Below are 21,200 nucleotides of genomic sequence, written 5' to 3' on the forward strand. Positions count from 1 at the left end.
AAAATTGAATTTAATATGTTATCATTATCTTCGCTAAATTATTGTACACAGGAAGATGAACCAAATACATTTTTTTTTCATTCATGGGATGTGTGCCAGCAAGATCAGCATTTATTGTCCATCCTTAATTGCCCTCAAGTGGTGGTAAGCCTTTTTGAAGCACTGAAATCTTTGAGCTACTGCTGTCCACGTGGTACAGACACACCCACACTATTGTTAAATAAGGAATTTCCAGATTTTGACCTGGTGACAATGAATGGATAATGATGTATTTGCAGGTCAGGATGGTGTGTGACTTGGAAGGAAACTTGCAGATGGTGGTTTTCCCATGCACCTGCTTTCCTCGTCCTTCTATGGGTTGGATTCGCAGTTTGGAAGATGCTGTTGAAGACCAGTTGATAGTACATACTGCAGCCATCGTTTGCCAGTGGTACAGACTGAATGTTTAGGGGTGAATGGGGTGCCAATCATGTGCGCTGCTTTGTCCTGGATGGGGGTCAAGCTTCTTTAGTGTTGGTGGAGCAGCAGTCATCAAGGCAAATGGAAAATATTTCATTACTCCTGACTTATGCCTTGTAGTTGGTAGAAAGGCTTTGGGGAGTCAGAAAGTGAGTTATTTGCTGTACAGTATTTGTGACTGGTCCTGTTAAATTTCTGTTCGATTAGTTGATTGTATTGCAGAAAAAAAAGGCATGCTGTCAAAGCTTTTCATATTGCGTTCATCAGGACAGCCATAAGAATTTCAAATGATCACAATTATACGGCATGAGAAAAGGGTGCTGATTGCTTGTCAAGTCAACTCATCAGGGTGTTGCCACGGATGTGGACACTGTTTAATTATCTGAATGGAACGCTTTGCAATTGTCAGTAAACATAATTTGTGACACAATGGAGGAAGGCCATTGATGAAGAAAAATAGCTGAGTCTGGGACACTGCCCTGAGGAACTCCTGCAGCGATATCCTGACCTCCAACAGTCACAACCATCTTCTGTACTGGATATGCCACAGCAGAGTTTGCTCCTGATATTTTTGGTATGATTTGACACTAGAATGTACATATAAAATAAAATTTATCCTGTTAGAAGAAAAGCTGTGTTCTGTTTTCAAGGCCATTGTAATGCACCCTCACCCTCATTAAACCTGCTGGTGTTGCTTTAAAGTATTAGCTCTTGCACAGTTTATAGCAGCCATGCACAGGAATCAGCATGGAGTTACTTGGTCAGTGAATAAACTTTTAGTCAGCTTTTATCAAAGTTATTTTTTTTTAAAATCAATCTTGTAAAATTATAAGTTAAACAAGAATTTTTTTGGCAAAAAAAACAAATGGTGCTAGGTATTCAAATAATATTAATTTCCCTATTACAAATGTGCCAGTTTTATACATTGCATAATAAAGTACCCAGTATACAGGATCTGTGAATTATGAATTCTTTGTATGCTTGATATGGAAAATGTCCACTGTAGTTTCATGGCATTGTCTCAAGTCGAAATCACAATAACCAATTGAAAATCGGCCCTGGAAATATAAATGAAAGTGATCTGAGACACATAATCTGTACCATTTTATTAAAAGAAGAAAACTTTCCTCCTTTCAGTAATTAAACTTAAAAAAAAACATATTTAGTGGCATTCATGCCTTGGTCATTTTGTTGAATTTCTGACGAGCGTAGCTGCCAGTTCGTATAGAAAATAATTTAAACCGCCTCCCTTTATGTAACTTTAAGTATGAATTTTAACCTGAACTATTTATATTCTTAAGTTCATTGTATGATTGCTTATTTTTATTTTCATACACATTTCTCTGTTGCTATTTCCTGCTTTTTGCTTCTCATTTGTTGCTGCCATCCCACCTTAGGTTTTATCCTTTATTCTGTCCCTGTTTCTGATGTCCATTAGAATTGTCATGTTTTAGGATGTTTATCTTTCCCCACAGAAAAGATTCAGAGAAATAGTTTTAATGTTAATACTATAAAATTATCAAACATTTCTGATACAAATCGTGGCTGTCAGTAATTTGTAGCTTCTCTCAGTAATTGGAAAACATGTGAAACCCAATTTGTTAGCAAATCTTTGATCCCTATCTGTGAACACAGGTTTTGGAAACAGAAACGGTGGATTACAGAAGGAATCTTGTTTAAGTTAAGTAATTTAATCCAACGTTGGTGCGGAAAAGTGGGAAATGCTTTACTTTATTTGAACAGTACAAGGTATTTTTACGTAATTGAGTTTTGTTTTTGCAACCTCAATAAAGCAATGTATCCATACATATTAAGGCTCATCTTAAATACTTGTTCAGTCCATCTTCAGAGAACAAGAAGCACACAGGTGCAAAACACAAGTTCACATAAGAGATAAATATTATAGTTGTACTATTGTAAGGTAGGGTGAGTCAACTCTGAAAGCAAAACTTCTCTCGGGTTACTTAGCAATGACTAATGCTACAGCAAACAAGCAGCCACCACAGCAGACTCAAATTGCAATAACTGTTAACGACCTTGGACACTGAATTACATTGGTCTGAAAGGCAGTTCAAATAGATAACTTTATACAAGTTAACAAAACCAAGTCAGTAAACTATGAAAAGTCAAACGTCAACGAAAAGCATATATTTTGTTGTTGGTGTAATTGGGACTGAGGTTAAAAATTTGAATAGGGCATTCTAGTTTGAAATTTTAAAGTTGGAGGCTAAGAATACAGGAAACAGGAGCAACAGTGAGAATGAGAAGCGAGAAATGTGAATGAGACAATCGAAAGGGAAAAATCAGTGTTTGCATAAAGCAAATGAAAGGGGAAAGAACTTTGATACTCCTGAACTGGGAGAAACAAAACAGCTGGTCCAGTAAATGGGATCAGTTATCCACCATTTCTCTAAATTTTAACCCCTCCCTCCTGAGAGGAAAATAGGTAGCTTTTATGTTGGAGTGAAAATGTGGCTCATCTCGGGCTCATGTGAACTATCTGATCCAACCTCCAATAGCTGCAAGGGAGAGGCATGAAGTTGTTGTGTGCCTAAAGATGAGGGGTTCAGATTTCCCATTATTTAGTTTTGAGGAAATTGTTATTTATCCAGTACTGGATATTGAACAGACGAGAAGTCGAGAGGTGGAGGTGAGGTAGAGCTGGCTGTCATCAGTGTACATATGGAAACTGATGGTGTACTTTTGAATGACATCAGCACAGAGAAGCATGCAGATGATAAATAAAGAGCCAAGGGTGGATCCTTGAAGGACACCAGAGATAAAAGTGCAAGTCTGCGAAATGAAGCCATTTTAGGTGTGTTTTCTGAAACTGAGTAGAGGGATTGGAACATGAAGTTCCAAGGATGCAAGTTGTTTCGTTCCATATGCAGAATAAAATACAAGAATATCTAAAGAGTTCTGGAAGCATGGTCTTAATGACTTTGTATGAAAATAGAAAGTGGTTAGAAGAAGTTACTTCACTAAACAACATGCCGAAGCTGAATTATTTGTGTCTAGCAGACTCAATAACAATGTGTTTTGATATGTCATTAATTCACATACACAACAGAGCTCAATAACATCTTTCTTATTTACAATATTTAAACCGCATTTATGTATCAAATATAAAAATTTTCACTTGGATTCATTTTTAGCAGCGGTCTTAAAAATCAAACCTCCCTCTTTAACTGAAACAAACCTGTGTTTTTTTAAAGTAATCGAGTCCTCTTCCAATCTTGATCATCCACCCATTGTTAAATCTGTTATAGATAAACATTTTACTCAAACTCAATAAAAATGCATTTTTTTCAGCAACACAGATTTTCTAATTTCTCAAAAATTGCCAACTTCTTGCATTCATAATGCAACACTGCAAAAATGTTCAGAAAAGAGAATGTGAAAGCATAAGTTTGTAAAAGAGCTATTAAATGTTACATTTGAAAACAAATAAAGCTTAGAAACATTGAAATTTAACATCCCCATTCTACTGAAATCATTTAATATAATTTCAATTAGGTAACAAAGAATAAAATGCTGTAGAGTTACAGAAATCTATCTTGGTAGAGATCAGTAACTACTTTTTCCAACCCCCCTCTTCCCAAACCCCCCCCTTCCACTCAACCAGCAGCTCATCTGACCAACCACTCTCCCTCCCTCATTCACTCAGCAGCCCCTCTTCTTAACCACACCATCCACCCTGACCTGCTGAGAAGACTCGGATTCCATTGCTCTCACCCATCGAGACTTGTGTTCTACTACTCCCTGCAATCTCCTATCCCTTCCTTCCACAGGTTGCCAAACGCTTGAAAAGCTCAACCAAGTGGCCAGAGCAAAGCATATCCTTCTGGTTCTGCAAACTTGCTCCTGACAACGTAGGGACTTTCTAGACTTTGAGACTCACTCCTCCCAGCCTTGGTGGAATTGGAGATGGCAGTGTTTGGAGGTGAAGTGAAGGTCAGAATAAAAATTAAAAGGATAAAAATTCTATTATCCAAAAATCACAATTCTGCCAATTAGAGGCAATCGCTGTATACAAGATTTTAGCTTATACCCTATGCTTCTATTTATAAAGCCTGGTGTCCATATGCCCTGTCACCCTCAAATATATATATGCAATAACCCCATGGCGCGCTCTTCTTGCACTCCCTTTTACATTGTAAAAGGGGTGGCACAGTAGCATAGTGGTTAGCATTGCTGCTTCACAGCTCCAGGGACCTGGGTTCGATTCCCGGCTCGGGTCACTGTCTGTGCGGAGTTTGCATGTTCTCCCTGTGTCTGCGTGGGTTTCCTCCGGGTGCTCCGGTTTCCTCCCACAGTCCAAAGATGTGCAGGTTAGGTTGATTGGCCAAGCTAAATTGCCTCTTAGTGTCCCGGGATGTGTAGGTTAGAAGGATTAGTGGGTAAATATGTAGGGATATGAGGATAGGGCCTGGGTGGGATTGTTGTCGGTGCAGACTCGAAGGGCCGAATAGCCTCTTTCTGCACTGTAGGGTTTCTATATGAACCTTCTATATTTGTCTCTCCTCATTCTTCCTACTATATTGCATCATCTCGCACTTTTCTGTTTTTAATTGCATCTGTTGTGTGTCTGCCTATGTTCCACCTGCTTCTCTATATTCTCCTGATGTGCATTTCTATCTTCATCAGTGCTAACTACACTTCCAAGCTTTTGTGTCATCTACAAATTTTGAAATTGACTGGTACCCCCAGTTCAAGATACAAACGTAGATCAAAAAAAACTGACCACTGGGGAATACCACTGTCTCCCTCCCTCCATCCATTTGTTCCATGTGATCTCTTGGTTTTAATCTGCTGAGGGGGTCAAAGCTGAAATTTACAGGATATTTTTTCTTTATTGGCTCTTGTACCTTTTGCTTGTTCAGCATAGCTGGCGTGGGTAGAAAGGGGTCATTGAGCGAGGAAAGAAGTTGTTGTTTAGCCATGGTGGCTTATGGCTAATGATATGGGTCAGGCCTGTTGGATCAGTTAGTCTTTTCCTTTCTGTCAGTTTTATATGTTCATAAAAGTAAATCTGCTCAATCAAAGCATTGAACCTTACAGAGCAACAGAAACAATAGTCATCAACTATTAGGGCGGGGTGGGGGTGTGGTGGCGGGGGGGAGGCAATACTCAGACTTTTGAATTTCTTCCTTTTTGGGAGAAGAATAAGGGGAGGACATACATATCAAAATATTAAAACTTAAAATGGAGTACAGGAGCACAATGTTTAAAAGTAGGAAGAACATTATCCAAGATACCGTGACTTTTTGCAAGCTGTGCCCAGCATACCCTCTAATTCTATGCTTTTAAAACTCTATTCTAACTCATTTTAAACTCTAATAATGCTTTAATTCAATTTCTTACAGATTTGGTACAGACTTCTGAATGGACCTACCTCATATTAAATTGATCTTTCACTACACCCCAGTTATGAATGTAACACTACATTCTGCACCTTCGCCTTTCCTCCTATGTACAGTATGTTTTGCACAGTGCGCAAGAAACAATACTTTTCACTATATACTAATACATAAAGCAGACCAAAAGTCTGCTTCGACCACAAGTTAATGAAGCTATGAAAAGCATTTTTGGACTTTGGTAAGGGGATAAAGCTAAATTTAGATAAACTTTGATTAGGCTGCATCTAGAAATTGTGTCCAGTTCTGGGTCCCCTATTGAAGGTACAAAGTCAGGCCCATAGAAAGGATGCAGAAGAGATTCACTAAGTTAGTACAAGGAATAAAAACTTCAATTATGATTAGAATAAAGGTTAAGAGGAGATCTGGGTAGAGATATTCAAAAATTATGTATTTTGATTGAGTAAATATAACTTCACTGGTCACTAAGTTGGTAAATAGATGGCATAAACATGAAATAAACAAAAGGAAGGTTTGTGGAACAGTGTGTCTCACCAACTATAATAGCTCTTAAAAACAAAATGGATAGTAAAAAAGGGTATGTGGAAAGGACAGCTCTTTCAGAGAGACTACACAAATTTAACAAGTTAAACAATTTCTCTTTGTTCTGTAAATTTCTATGGTTCAGATTTGGCATTCTAGTTTGTTAATTTCAGAAACATTCCAACTTTAAATTGGAAACTGCATTCAATCACTAACCTGTATCAGTTCAGTGAGGGTCAATTTTTTTATCCAGGAGCATTGCCTGGAAACCATGCTAGGTGCTTTATTTGTGTTTATGACACTTAGCTCTCTAGTCCTCCAGCATATCTAACTTGTCAGGCTGCTTGTCTGAATCCCAGTACTAGATGTACAAACATTTTCTTCCAACTATTGGGAAGGCTGAGCTTATTGTCTTTGGCTCCTATCACTTATTTTGTTCTACAGTCACTGACTCTATTCCTTTTTCTTGCAATGATCCAAGGCTGAACCAGACTACTCACTGTATTTGCTCCGAGATGAGCTTTCAACCACATATGCACGCTCTCGCTAAGACTACCTATTTCTATCTCCATAATTGTCTGACTCTGCCCCTGCCACTATGTCTTACAGAGGATGTTTTACTCTGTTAAAGGTACAAAATAAAGTAATATCTAAGCATACCATGCATGCTCAATGATGAAGAAATTTGTTTTGTATAAGACAATGCTAGAGTAGTTTTAATAATTTTGGAGACTCGCGCATCTTAAAGGATTATATTGTGAACATCAGGACCAAATGTTTGAACAAAAACTGAACAATGCTGGAGATGACAATAATACATCAATTAACAAAAATACAGCGATGCTTTAAAGAAACTACCTGATTTCTCGGTCATGTATTGAAGGAGAGTAGTTCACTTCCAAGGTTACCCCATAACTCTGTAATGACTGCTTTATCTCTTCAAGGCTACTGCTCTGCTGTGAATTACCACCATTCTACAGTACATGAAGAAGATAAATGCATACTATCTATATATGTTGTGCATGACAGCAGTAATGTGATATTAGCATAAACACTCCTGCATACAAGTTTACAATAAAGCAGGCTTATTTATAGAATCATCATTAAGTATAACAAACTAATAATTTTTGATATTTTCTGAAGCTATTTTCTCAATTGCCCCCAATTATGTCCTTCTGTAGCATTTATTGACCACAACTGAGTAGGTGAATACTTTGTTATAGGCTTTCTATTTATCAAATATTTCCAGATAATAAATAAGAATTGCCAGGACACTCCTGCTTTCATATTAGATATCCAAATTAAATGCAAGTGCAGTGATTGATTGGACCATACTTCCGGATTTCTTAGTGGCTTGTTACAGGAAAGGAAGTGGACGAGGATGATTACATCATCCAGGCCGCATAGTGCATATTAAATACAGCTATCTTCAGGTCAGCAGCAGAGCAGGAACATCCATCGCTGACTGCAATTTAAACTGCCTATGTCCTTTTTACATTAGAACCGCAGGTGCCATTGACCAGAAACTGAATTGGACTCGCCATATTATTACTGTGGCTACAAGAGTGAGTCAGAGGCTAGGAATCTTGCAGTTAGTAACTCAACTCCTGATTGTCCAAAGCCTATCCACCATCTACAGGGCACAAGTCATGACTATGATGGAATACTCTCCACTTGCTTGGATGAGTACAGCACCAATCACACTCATGAAGCTTGACAGCCCCCAGGACAAATCAGCCCACTTGATTGTCACCTCCTCCATAAACATTCATTTCTCCATCACTAGGAGTGGCAGTGGTGTATGCCATCTACAAAATTCACTGCAGCAACTCACCAAGAATCCTCAGACAACACCAACACCATCTGAAAGGACAAGGGCAGCAGATGCATGCAAACACCATCACCTGCAAGTTTCCCCCCAAGCCACACATCATACTGACTTGGAACTATAGATAAAAGCAAAATACTGTGGATGCTGGAATCTGAAACAGAAAATGCTGGAAAATCTCAGCAGGTCTGACGGCATCTGTGGAGAGAGAAGAGAGCCAACATTGAGTCTGGATGAAGGGTCATCCAGAATCGAAACGTTGGCTCTATTCTTTCTCCATAAATGCTGTCAGACCTGCTGAGATTTTCCAGCACTTTATGTTTTTGTTTGTGACTTGGAACTCTCTCCTTACCAGCACCATGGGTCTACCTACACCACTGGGACTGCAGTGGTTCAAGATGGCAGTCCACCACCATCTTAAATGCAATTAGGGATGAGCAATAAATGCTGGCTTAGCCTGTGATGTCCAGATCCCATGAATGAATATATAAAAAAACTTCTGATCCCACTGGTCCCAACTCCGACAGTTATTCATCAATGAGCAGAGTCAGGAGACGTAATGGTGAAGTGTAACTATAGCAGAGCTGCTTCCTGTTTTTTGTTATGAACTGAAAACATACCCCTTATGATCTGTCTTCAATTCCTTGAATTAGAGATTTTAAATGGACGTATCACCCACAAAACTGCACAGCATTCCCCCCTAACAATTCTCATGCCCTCACCTCAACAACAAGTATCCTCCTTCCCTTACCCATCCTAACAATACCAAATGTATGGTTTGCTAAATTTGCTGATACAAAAAGATAGGTAGGAAATAAAGTTGTGAAGAGGTCATAAGGTCGCTGCAAGGGGATATAGATAGGTTAAGAAAGCGATTTAAAATATGACAGAAAAAGAAAGTGTGAACTTGTCCACTTTGGCAGGAAGAATGGAAAACAGCATGTTAATTAAATAGAAAGAGATTGTGGAACTCTGTGCTACACAGTGATCTGGGTGTCATGGTGCATGCATAACAAAATGCAGGTACAGCAAATTATCAGGAAGGCAAATGGATTTTTGTCATTTATTGCAAGAAGAATGGAATATAGAAGTAGGGAAGTTCTGCTAGAGTTGTACAAGGTGTTAGTGAGACCATATAGGGAGTAATGTATACAGTTCTGGTCTCCTAATTTAAAAAAGGATATAACTGCATTCGCAGCAGTTCAGAGAAGGTTCACTTGATTTAATCCTGAGATGAAGTTGTCTTATGAGGAATGATTGGACATGTTAGGCCTCTATCCTTTGGAGTTAGAAGAATGAGAAGCATATAAGATCCTGGGGAGACTTGACAAGGTGGATGCTGAACAGATGGTTCCCTTTATGAGAGCGACTAGAACCAGGCTATATAGTTTAAAAATAAGGATCTCCCCTTTTAGACGGACATTAGGAGAAATGTTTTCTCTGAGGGTTGTGAGCATTCTCTTCCACAGACAGCAGTGGAGGCAGGGACATTGTATATTTATAAGCCTGAATTAGATAGATTCTTGGCTGACAAGGGAGTCAAAGGGCACAAGGAATAGACAATTAGAGACCACATGACCTTATCAAATGTCGGAACAAGATGAGGGGATAAAAGGTATACTCCTGCTCCTAAATTAGACCCTCCCTCACCACCCAACAATACTTACTCCAGATTCACCCTCTTGGCTCCCTTCCCCTCAAACTATGCTCAATTCCCTCTCTTCCTGACAATGCTGACTCTTTCAACATCAGCCAAATAGGAGTCACTGATTCTGTGCGGTGAGTCATGCAAGGGGGGTACAGAGTTTGCATTGGGGAGGGAAAATGGGAAGAGTACCGTCATTGGGGATGGACGTTATCAGCAGGGAGGTTCTGTATTGGGGTTGTCCTGGTGAGGGAGCACTTTGACACTCATTAATTTATTTGGAGCTGCATTCCTTTACATCTGCGAGGAAAAGCTCCGAGTAAATCAGTTTTTAAAAAAAATGATAAGCAAACAGCTCAAGTCTATTTTATTATGGCCATCTAATTTTGCTGTTGTAGGTAATCATGCAGCATAAAACCCCAACTGGAAGATTAAACTTCATGAGCAATTGCCATGCATGTACATGGGACTTCCTCAGGGTCCCAGTGTACATCAGTACAGTCATTTGCTGCTTCCCATTTTGGAAGATTCAGACCAAAATTTGCTCTTGGGCTCTCTACCAGATTAAGGAATAAAAATCCAATATTTCTTGACTGGTGAAATATGTTTCCTCCTCCCCTAGGATATTTTCCCTTGTTCACCACATTGATACAGCTAAGATTGTGAACAGTGGTGTGTAGGATGTAAAAATATCTCAAATGTTTAAATGAACATTTATTCTCTTTGCAAAGAATTTGAGGGAATACAAATACACAGTTTATTAATTATAAACCAGCATTAGCAACATATATGTCAGAGGCAATGTTTATGTTCCAACACATTGCAGCATCCTCTGGTTGCAGTTCCTATACTGAATTTATTTCTGGTTTGCAATGAAGATCTTTTAACAGTTACACTATAATCCACAGTAAGTTACGTACATTATCAAGTGAAGTCAGTAGATGGATAGTTTTCACTTTGCAAGATCCTTTTAGAAGCAACTCACAAAATCTCAAAAAGTTGTACAGCTATAAAACAAAATATCACAATCAGTATGAATTGCACATTATAGTGTTAAGCTTGCCTTTCATCAAATTAAAAGCAGTATGCTTCAAAATTTTAGTTTACTTTCTTCTCAACAATTAATGTTTCAAAAAGATTTGGAAATTATTCCGACTGCAGCTGATATTCCCCAATTTAGTAGTTCTCCTTTCATTTATCATTGAACCAGTCGCATCCTGTGTCTGGTAAATTGGGTAAAACTGCAGCCTGAGAGACAAATTAGCACTTCCCTTAAATTACCAGCATCAAAATAATAGCATTTGGCAAATTGTTATCAACAGACTGACAGTATCAGTAATCTTGCCAACAAATTGAAGTTATGCTTTAAGTACATGTTGAAGCACTCCATTTCAAAAGGGAAGAGTATGACACTTCTCACCTGATGAACATGTCTGATGTATGGGTCTTCCACCCATACTTCAGTAACAAATGGGTCCAAATATGGTTTGAAAAGTTTTTCATAACTAAACCCAGTCGCATCTTCTGGAATTTTGATCTGTTCATGATATTTCCCTTCTGAAATACAGATAAATAATGAAAGGTTGTACACAAAAATCATAGTTTTAAAATAATTTAGTTAGACACCAAGGGTGGGATTTTCCGGCCGCGCTCGCCCAAAGGCTGTAAATTCCTGCTCAAGGTCAACGAACCTTTGCATGGTCCACCCCCACCTGCTACGATTCCCATGGCAGACGGGACGGGAAAATTCCCCCCCTAAGCCTTTACATGGTTTCAATGGGGTATTCTGCACATATGCATTACAACCTAGTTGATTAGAATTTTAAAATTTTACTTCATAAAATTAATTTGAAGCTGATACTAAACATTCAGGATACAGTACTTAAATCTATTTAGCATCCATTTCGCACACAAAATAAAAATATACCTTCCAAGTGTCATATTTGAAATCTCAGCTTGCAACATTTTAAAGCAGTTCAATTTTTAATGTGAATATTTAATGTTTCTTAGATGTCCAAAGATGTGCAGGATTGGTGGATTGGCCATGTTAAATTCCCCCTCAGGTGTCCCAAGGTGTGTGGGTTAGATGGATTAGCCATGGTAAATGTGTGGGGTTACAGGAGTAGGGCGGGGGTGAGAACCTGGGTAAAATACTCTGTTAGAGAGTCGGTGCAGACTCTATGGGCTGAATGGCCTCTTCTGCACTGTAGGGAATCTTTGATTCTATTGAGAAAAATGTGGGCACTGCTAAGCTATCTGTTTTTTGTACTATTAATTGGACTAAGTTTCACTAAATTCATTGGTTTGTTATCGGGAAGAAATGCATCTTCTTTTCAAAGTGTTAAAAGGTAATAAAGTTTCTAACATTCCTTCAAGTGATTTATTTTATAAAGGTTATTTTACACACTAAATGCAGAGACCTGGACAAATAATTCACAGAACCTTGGTTCAAATTCCACTATGAGTTTCAGAATTTGATTTCAGTTTAAAAAGAAATCTGGAAATTGAAGGGACAAGTCTCTCCACTTGCCCTGACTGAGTGCAGCTCCGACAACAAGAAGTTGACACCATCCAGGACACTTCATCCACCATCTTACACGTTTAGTCCTTTCACCACGCGTGGCAGCAGTAACAAAATGCACTGCAGCAACTTGCCAAGCCTCTTAACAGCATCTTCCAAACCTGAAACCTCTACCAGAGAAGGTTAAGGGAAGCTGACGAATGAGAACACTACAACCTGCAAGTGTCTCTCCAAGCCACAAACCATCCCAACTTGGAACTGTATCACCTAATAGAAACATGGGTGTACCTACACCACATGGACTGCAGCGGTTCAAGAAGGTAGCTCACCATCACCTTCTGAAGTGCAATTAAGGATGGACAACAAATGCTGGCTTTGTCAGGGATACTCACACCCCATGAAATTTTTTTTAAAAAACTGTCTGATTTATATATTTGTAACTTCCATGCAAAATTCATAGTCCCCTTTGAAACAGCGCAGTTAAATTTATCAAACAGCTGCAAATGTATTGTCCCATGTTAAATTGTTCCTATTTCCTTTAGTAGAAAAAAAGATGAAGCCAAATACCCCTTTGAAAGTAAATGTCTAAAGTGGGCAAGGAACAGAGGGATCTGAGTGTACAAAAACAACAATCACCATATACAGTGATTCAGGTTAATAAGATAATTTTTAAAATTGCACAGTAGTTCACCATCTAGAGGGATAGAACTGAAAAACAGAGAAGTTATGTTAAATTTGGATACAGTTGGATCATGCAATGGATAGTTTTGGTCACCATGTTATAAAGGGGATATAGAGACACTGAAGAAAGTACAAGAAAGATTTACTAGTGTAATACCAGAACTGAGAGGTTATACCTATCTGGAAAGATTGAACAGGCTACAGGTTGTTTTACCTAGAAAAAGGAAGACTGAGGTGTAACCTGATAGTGTTCTTCAAGATTCTGACAGGATTTATTCTGGTAGATGTGGAGAAGATGCAGGCAGGACCAGACTTAGGGATATAAATATAAAATAGTCAGCTATAAATCCAAAGAGAATTCAAAATCAGTTTCTTGGGTTAGAATGTGAGTCTCATTACCAAAAGTTGAGGCAAATAGCATTAATTTAAGGAAACTAGAGAAGCACACAAGGGAGACAAGAATAGGATATGTTAATGAGTTGAGATAATGAATTGTGGAATGAGATTTGTGAGTAGTATAGCACTGGCACAGACCAGTGGGGCTGAATAGCTTGTTTCAGTGTTGTAAATACGTCGTAATTTTTCAGCCAAACTGCTCTTGACCTGTGTCAACACCAGTTGTATGCTGTATAGGATAAACTCAAAGTGGCATCATTCAATATCTTTTTTCTTCCTAAGGAAAGCAAATGACCTCTGCTCAACTACAATGGACACTCATGCATCATTCACTGTCTTGAAATTATCCAGACAAACCATCCAAGCATTGTGCAATACTGCAAACATGAGCATTAATGTGCTACATCATCCACATGTTCCATTCGTCCTGTGCCCTCCCCTCCAATCCCCAAAAAATCCCCAGAGGGGGATAATTCCTGTGAGCATATTAGTTCCATGGGGTTAACAGCTGTCTAATATCACAGACAACTGCTCTTTTTGTGATTGTTAATAAGGTATTTGATCATGGAAGAACTATAAGCTGGGGCCAATCTTAATTCTCAACAGCAAAACATGTTTTCTCCAGCAAAAACAATTGTTCAGGAAGGAAGAACTTTGGCTGACAGTTTCCCCCCCACTTTCATTAGTCAGTGAATCCAATTGTATTTAGTACTTTCTTCAGATATGATCAGCTAATTCAGAACAGATCAGGAATCATATGAGGTATGGATTCCCAAACTTTGCCGTCATGAAGCCCTTTTGAATTCCAAAGAGTATGATAAAGAAACAGTCTTTTGTGATGGAGTTAAAACACAAAAAATAATTGTTTTCATGTAATAGGTACAAACAGTAAGACACCTAATTTATGGAAATCTTTATTATTTATTTTATGTATGCATTTAACATAATTAAGTTCTCAATTTAAAAAATTACTTAAGTCTTTAAGTACTGCTGGAAAGTTGGATTCTTGTATCAGACACACACACACACTGTCTCACACATAAACTCACCTGTACCTCACACTCTCACGCATCCACATACCTCTCTCTCAAACACACCCTCGCACTCACTTCTCTCTCTCATGCTCAAAAACAAACTCTCAACCCTCTCTTCCACCGCTCTCCCCAACACTTTGCTGTCTGCACTCACCCTGATCTGGAAACTTGAGTTTCGTGCTGTTCACAGCTCGTCCAGAGGTTGGATTCTGGAGAAGCCAGCCTCTAATTGAACAAGCAGTTTTGTAGCATTTTTCACATTTTATATATCAGCCCGTTCCACGGAGCCCAGTTTGGGAAAGCCTGGGATGAGGGATTTCCCTCATCTTTTTAAAAAAACGTATTATACCATTATCTGATTTATCTAATGAAGTATTTGAAATCCTTACAATTGATGCAGACATAAAATGTGGTCTTTAAATGATTACATCTGACATGCAACAAAATATCCCAAATACAGGAGAGGTAAAATCTCTTACTGCATTTGTAATGTGGCTTCCTTCAGGTTATTCAGTTTAGTTACCTTCTTTCTGCTTATCCAGGTATTTCTTTATTTGTTCAGCTCGATTCATGTAGTTTTCAATCTTCTGTCGAAAGTGGACTTTTTTTGTGTCATCTTTTGTAGCTATCAAAACAAATAAGTCTTCATTTAATCTGCCAATTGTTTTATATATGGTACAGAACATTTTGCATGCAGCATTGTTTTTCCCTGCTCTTTCTTGAAGTCATTGCCTCATGCTAGGATATGGTGCATGGATATTGTGGCACTCTAGAATCTCACCCAAATGGCTATTTCACAATAACAGTCAGAAAGCTGCTTGACATTGTGGAGGGGACAGCATAACTGAGGCCACTATTGTCCTTATTTGTGGAATTTCCAACATGAGGTCATCATTATAATGATCTTGCACTGGAATGATTGCTGTCATTTCCCTTCCAAGTCCAAGGATATTGCAGTGAACTGTCATACATCACAAATAAGGTTCAAACCCAAGATTTGAGTTTATTTGGCTCAGTATCATCTTAGATGGATTCACCCAATGAATAGTCAGAACAGCAAAGATGAATGATGGTACCCACATTATTTTGTATTGCAAGTTTAATATGCATAAACACGATCTCATCGTCACCAAAAACCACAGTATGAGTATTTAATAGCTTTTATACTGTAGAAATGTGATAGAGCAAAAGGAGTTATGAGCAACATGGTGGAGGAAAATAATTCAACTATTAGAAACTTATAAAATTCTAACAGGGTTTGACAGAGTACATTCAAAAAGAATGTTTCCAATGGTGGAGAAGTCCAGAATTAGGGGTCATAGTTTGAGGATAAGGGGTAAACCTTTTAGAACTGAGGTGAGAAGAAATTTCTTCACCCAGAGGGTGCTGAATGTGTGGAATTCACTACCACAGAATGTAGTTGAGGCCAAAACGTTGTCTGATTTCAAGAAGAAATTAGATATAGCTCTTGGGGTTAAAGGGATATGGGAGGAAGGGGGCAGAAAATCAGGATATTCAATTTGATGATCAGCTATGATCAAAATGAGTGGCGGAGCAGGTTCGAAGGGCTGAATTGTCTACTCCTGCTTCTAGTTTCTATGTTTCTATTGAGGCTAGAAGTATATAATATACTTGTTTTTTCTATTTTTCCTCAAGTAAATTTGGTGAGTTATTCTTTCAGATTACACTCTTCTCCAATTAGTTTACATGTGTTCAGTGTGTTTAACTAAATGTGACTCCCCCTACTATAAAGGCTTTGAAGAAAAGGTATCCAGTTGGAAAACTAGATTAGCGGATCTTGATGAATATTTTGGGATTCTCCCAAACAAATTCTCAGTCACTGAGAAAGTGCCCTAGTGGGATTCCCTCGGAAAATCGGGGTGAGGCCGGCAGTATTGCACTGAGTGGGCCACTGCGCATGTGCCAATTGAGCCACTGCGCATGTGCCGATTTGCCAGGCCGGCCTCCCCATCACTGGCCAGCCCTGCAATCCCCCATCATTGACCCACTGATCTCCCCATCACCCGCTCGCTGGCGTCCCAGAACTCCTCAGGCAAGCCCCAAGGCCCCCCCACCCCCTGCCAACCACCACCAATCTCCCCCTCCCTGGATAGCCAGTCCTGATTGCCCTTTTCCAGCCCTCCGCTTACGATTGTGATTGCAGAGTGGCAGCAGGTACTCCCACCAACCAAGCGGGTACCACCCCCCCATAGGCCCCTCTGGCCCTACCGCTTGGCACTGCCCGATGCCCAGTGAAGTGCCAAGGTGCCCCTTGGGCAGTGCCAGGGTGCCACTGCCCGGGGTTACCCCTTCTTAACACCATCTCCTGGGGGTGGCCTCGATGGCCTCTGTTTCCTACAGCGGGGTCAGCTGCCCGATCCCCATTTGTGGGAAGCAGTTGTAAACCCCACAGGATTGAACCACTCCTGGCGGGGAGGTGGAGATGCTAGCGGGCCCGGAGACTTCAGTCCCGGGCCCACTAATGAAATGGAAGTGACGATTTCCATATGCTAATCAGCTCCGCATCAGAAAGCCGATGACACTGGAAATCTTCAGCGGGTGACTCTCGGAACCAGTGGTGCCCAGCAGGAGGCCCGCGAAATGGCATCCATGATGTCACCCAGCTGGGAGAATTGCCCCCACAATATTTTACAAAAGCCAATAATGGACTCGACTTATTCATAATTATGTAAAAACAGGCATAAAATGTATCTCTGTTTACAATAAAGTATTAAACAAATAATGCTCTTGTCTTCTGAGATCAAAATTTTGGCTAAGTAACTTGGGTTTGAACCTTATTTGTGATGTATGACTAAGTATCTTGCCAAGTTATTGACAGTCATTGTCAGACATGGAGACTTTTTCATGTAGTTCATCCATAGATTCAGTGATGCATAATTCCTGCAACCATGCAAAATACACAAGGTCTGAGGAATCAATTGCCAGTGAATCACAAATGACAATATGCTTTCAACCCATACATATATATTATTCTGCAGAAGTCATTGACTTCAGATGAAATATTCTTCCACAATACCATCAGCACTTTGTTACAGTCCAGACTGTATGTGATGGAAGACAATTCAACCACAGAAGCCATCAGAGGTGAATTCTCACTGACAACCACATGCGCACTTTCCAGCAGGCCTCATTAATGAATGATCAGGAGTTGAATGTTTGGCTAATCTATTTCCTCCCATAGTCCAAGGTAGCTGGGATAGCTGTACTACCATCGTTTACATCAGTTTTATTTCTATTTTATGTCCTCCCTGATCAATCATATAATGACTTAATAATACAACACTTGCATTGGTCCACTCGTGTGGGCTAACATGTTATTTATTTAAAGTATGGGGAAAGAATTGTTGTTAATTGAATGTTCTACGACTCCAACTTCAAAGTATGGTTGATAGATCTATTTTCTATGATAATTCACAGAGGCTTTGTTACCTTTCAACACTTGCAAAAGAAGATCAATTCCTTCCTGATAACAAACCAATGAACTCTGAAAACGTGAGTCATTGTCTAATTCTATAGCCCTCTTCAGCACTGTCACAGCTGAATTCTCCTTTTCTGTCAGCGTATTCTGAGACATGGCAGCAGAATCTAGAAATAATAGACAAAGAACTTTATATAGCATATAAAATATAGAAAAATGTTCCAATGCACTTTATAGGTGAAAAATTAAAACGAGCAAACATCAAACCCTGGCTGGACACGGAATGAAAGACAGAACGTTTGATGACCAAGGTAGGTCTAAAAACAGGAACCTGATCTAAAGCCGGAAACAGAAGTAGAGATGTGAGGACATTTAGGGAGGTATTCCAAAAAATCATGGCTAAGTTAGCCAAAAGATCTGCCACTAATGGTAGCTTTCTCGAAGGTCAACCCACGGAAAGCAAATGGCCTGGATGGGGTACCCAGATGAACACTCAGATCCTGTGCGGATCAGCTAGCGGGGGTATTCACAGAAATCTTCAACCACCTCTTTACAACAATCTGAGGTCCCCATCTGCTTCAAGAAGACGACCATCATCCTGGTACCTAAGAAAAACCAAGCAGCATGCCTTAATGACTATCGGCCAGTGGCTCTGATTATGAAGTGCACGAATCAATTCCAGCCTCCCGGACTACCTGGATCCACTACAGTTTGCCTATGTCTGCAACAGTAGACGCCATCTCCCTGACCCTGCACTCAACCCTGGAACACCTATGTCAGACTCCTATTTATTGACTACAGCTCAGCCTTCAATACCATTATTCCCACGAACCTCATCTCCAAACTCTGTCGCCTGGGCCTCGGCACCTCCCTCTGTGACTGGATCCTGAACTTCCTAATTCACAGACCACAATCAGTAAGGATAGGCAAACAACACCTCCTCCACGATCATCCTCAACACTGATGCCCCACAAGGCTGTGTTCTCAGCCCCCTACTATACTCCTTATACACCTATGACTGTGTGGCCAAATTCCCCTCCAATTCGATTTTCAAGTCTGCTGACGACACCACCGTAGTGGGTTGAATCTCAAACAATGACGAGACACAGTACAGGAATGAGATAGAGAATCTGGTGAACTGGTGTGGCAACAATAATCGCTCTCTCAATGTCAACAAAACAAAGGAGATTGTCATCGACTTCAGGAAGCGTAAAGGAGAACATACCCCTGTCTACATCAACGGGGACGAAGTAGAAAGGGTTGAGAGCTTCACGTTTTTAGGTGTCCGGATCACCAACAACCTGTCCTGGTCGTTTCCCCCCCCCCCCCCCCCCCCCCCCCCCCCGCCGACACTATAGTTAAGAAAGCCTACCAATGCCTCTACTTTCTCAGAAGACAAAGGAAATTTGGCATGTCAGTTACGATGCACCACAGAAAGCATTCTTTCTGGTTGTACCACAGCTTGGTATGGCTCCTGCTTTGCCCAAGACTGCAAGGAACTACAAAAGGTCGTGAATGTAGCCCAATCTATCACGCAAACCAGCCTCCCATCCATTGACTCTGTCTACACTTCCCGCTGCCTCGGCAAAGCAGCCGGCATAATTAAGGACTCCACGCACCCCGGACATTCTCTCTCCCATCTTCTTCTGTCCAGAAAAAAATGCAAAAGTCTGAGGTCAAGTACCAACCAACTCGAGAACAGCTTCTTGCCTGCTGCTATCAGACTTTTGAATGGACTAATCTTGCATTAAGTTGATCTTTCTCTACACCCTAGCTATGACTGTAACACTATATTCTGCACTCTCCGTTTCCTTCTCTATGAACGGTATGCTTTGTCTGTATAGCGCACAAGAAACAATACTTATCACTGTATGTTAATACATGTGACAATAATAAATCAAATCAAAAACTGAGTGTATTCTACCGGCCACCATCTAGTGGAAAAGATATAGAGCAAATTTTCAGGGGAACTACAGAGAGGTGCAAGAACTATACAGGAATGATAATGGGGGACTTTAATCATCCTCACATAAACTGGGATAGCAATGGTGAAACAGCAGAGCAGAAAGAGGGAAGAGTTCTTGAATATCCTTTGTTTTAATTCATTTATGGGATGCAGAGTCACTGGCAGGAAGAGCCACATTTGTTGTCCATCCCCAACTGTCCTTGAGAAGTTGGTGGTAAACCACTGCCTTGAACATCTGCAATCTGTATGGTACAGGGACACCCACAGTGTCATAGAAGAAACCCTACAGTGCAGAAAGAGGCCATTCGGCCCATCGAGTCTGCACTGACCTCAATCCCACCCAGGCCCTACCCCCATATCCCTACATATTTACCCGCTAATCCCTTTAACCGATGCATCTCAGAACACTAAGGGGCAATTTTTTTAGCATGGCCAATCAACCTAACCCGCACATCTTTGGACTGTGGGAGGAAACCGGAGCACCCGGAGGAAACCCACACAGACACGAGGAGAATGTGCAAACTCCACACAGACGGTGACCCAAGCCGAGAATCGAACCCAGGTCCCTGGAGCTGTGAAGCAGCAGTGCTAACCACTGCGCTACCGTGCCGCCCGGAAGTGCCATTAGGGAAGGTATTTCAGGTTTTTGACTCATTAACAGTATAGGAATGGTGATATAGTTCAAGTCATGGCTTGACGGGGAACGTTTGAAGTGTGTGCATGAGAATTTGGGCCTGGAACATGCTGATCAAGCAAAGAGAAAGAAGGCATTGCTGGATTTGTTTCTGAAGAATGAGGTAGTCTGAGTGGATCAAACATTTAGGGAATTATGAGCACAGTAATGCAAAGATTAGGTTAGCTTACAAAAAGGACAAATCCAATGGGCTCAGAACTGATCTTTCCCAGATAAATTTGAACCAAAGTATGGCAGGCAAAATTGCAACAGGACAATGAACTGTGCGTAAGGAGATGTTCCGTGTATTGCTGAAGTTCTTCCATAATGAACAAGGTTGATAAATATAAATGAGAATCAGGTTAAGCATCGAAAATTCAGAAGGGAAGTGAGAAAGGAAATAAAGCGAAGCAAAGAGGATGAGATGAGACCTGCAATTAACATAAGTCCTAGGGGTAAATGTGCACAAATCACCGAAGGTGACAGGGCAGGTTGAGGAAAGCATTAAAAAGGTAAATGGGATCCTGGTTTTATAAAAATAGGCACAGAGGACAAAAGCAAGGAAGTTATGATTACACTTTATAATACACTAATTTGGCCTCAACAGTGTATTTTGTACATTTCTCAACACTGTACTTCAGGAATGATATGAAGGCCT

The 21,200-nt window shown here is 40.1% G+C and overlaps 1 protein-coding gene across 8 annotated transcripts in view; it reads right to left on the minus strand.

Moving 5' to 3' along the window:
• mitd1 (MIT, microtubule interacting and transport, domain containing 1) overlaps positions 1–21,200 on the minus strand; it is a 22,425-nt gene continuing 1,225 nt past the window's right edge. For 3 of the 8 annotated variants that reach the window (XM_078221905.1, XM_078221910.1, XM_078221912.1), the window contains exons 2-8: positions 17,915–18,070; positions 14,988–15,089; positions 11,253–11,389; positions 10,753–10,839; positions 7,218–7,333; positions 3,659–3,719; positions 1,336–1,517 (exon numbers count right to left, since the gene is read on the minus strand). In XM_078221905.1, the coding sequence (XP_078078031.1) occupies positions 1,422–1,517; positions 3,659–3,719; positions 7,218–7,333; positions 10,753–10,839; positions 11,253–11,389; positions 14,988–15,089; positions 17,915–18,070 (755 nt within the window). In that variant the 3' untranslated portion in view covers positions 1,336–1,421. Of the gene's footprint in view, positions 1,047–1,335; positions 1,518–3,658; positions 3,720–7,217; positions 7,334–10,752; positions 10,840–11,252; positions 11,390–14,987; positions 15,090–17,914; positions 18,071–21,200 lie in introns of those variants that run through there. The other 5 variants (XM_078221906.1, XM_078221911.1, XM_078221907.1 and 2 more) reach the window with 3 other exon arrangements.

The sequence above is a fragment of the Mustelus asterias genome, chromosome 10, assembly GCF_964213995.1.
Source record: "Mustelus asterias chromosome 10, sMusAst1.hap1.1, whole genome shotgun sequence".
NCBI lineage: Eukaryota > Metazoa > Chordata > Chondrichthyes > Carcharhiniformes > Triakidae > Mustelus > Mustelus asterias.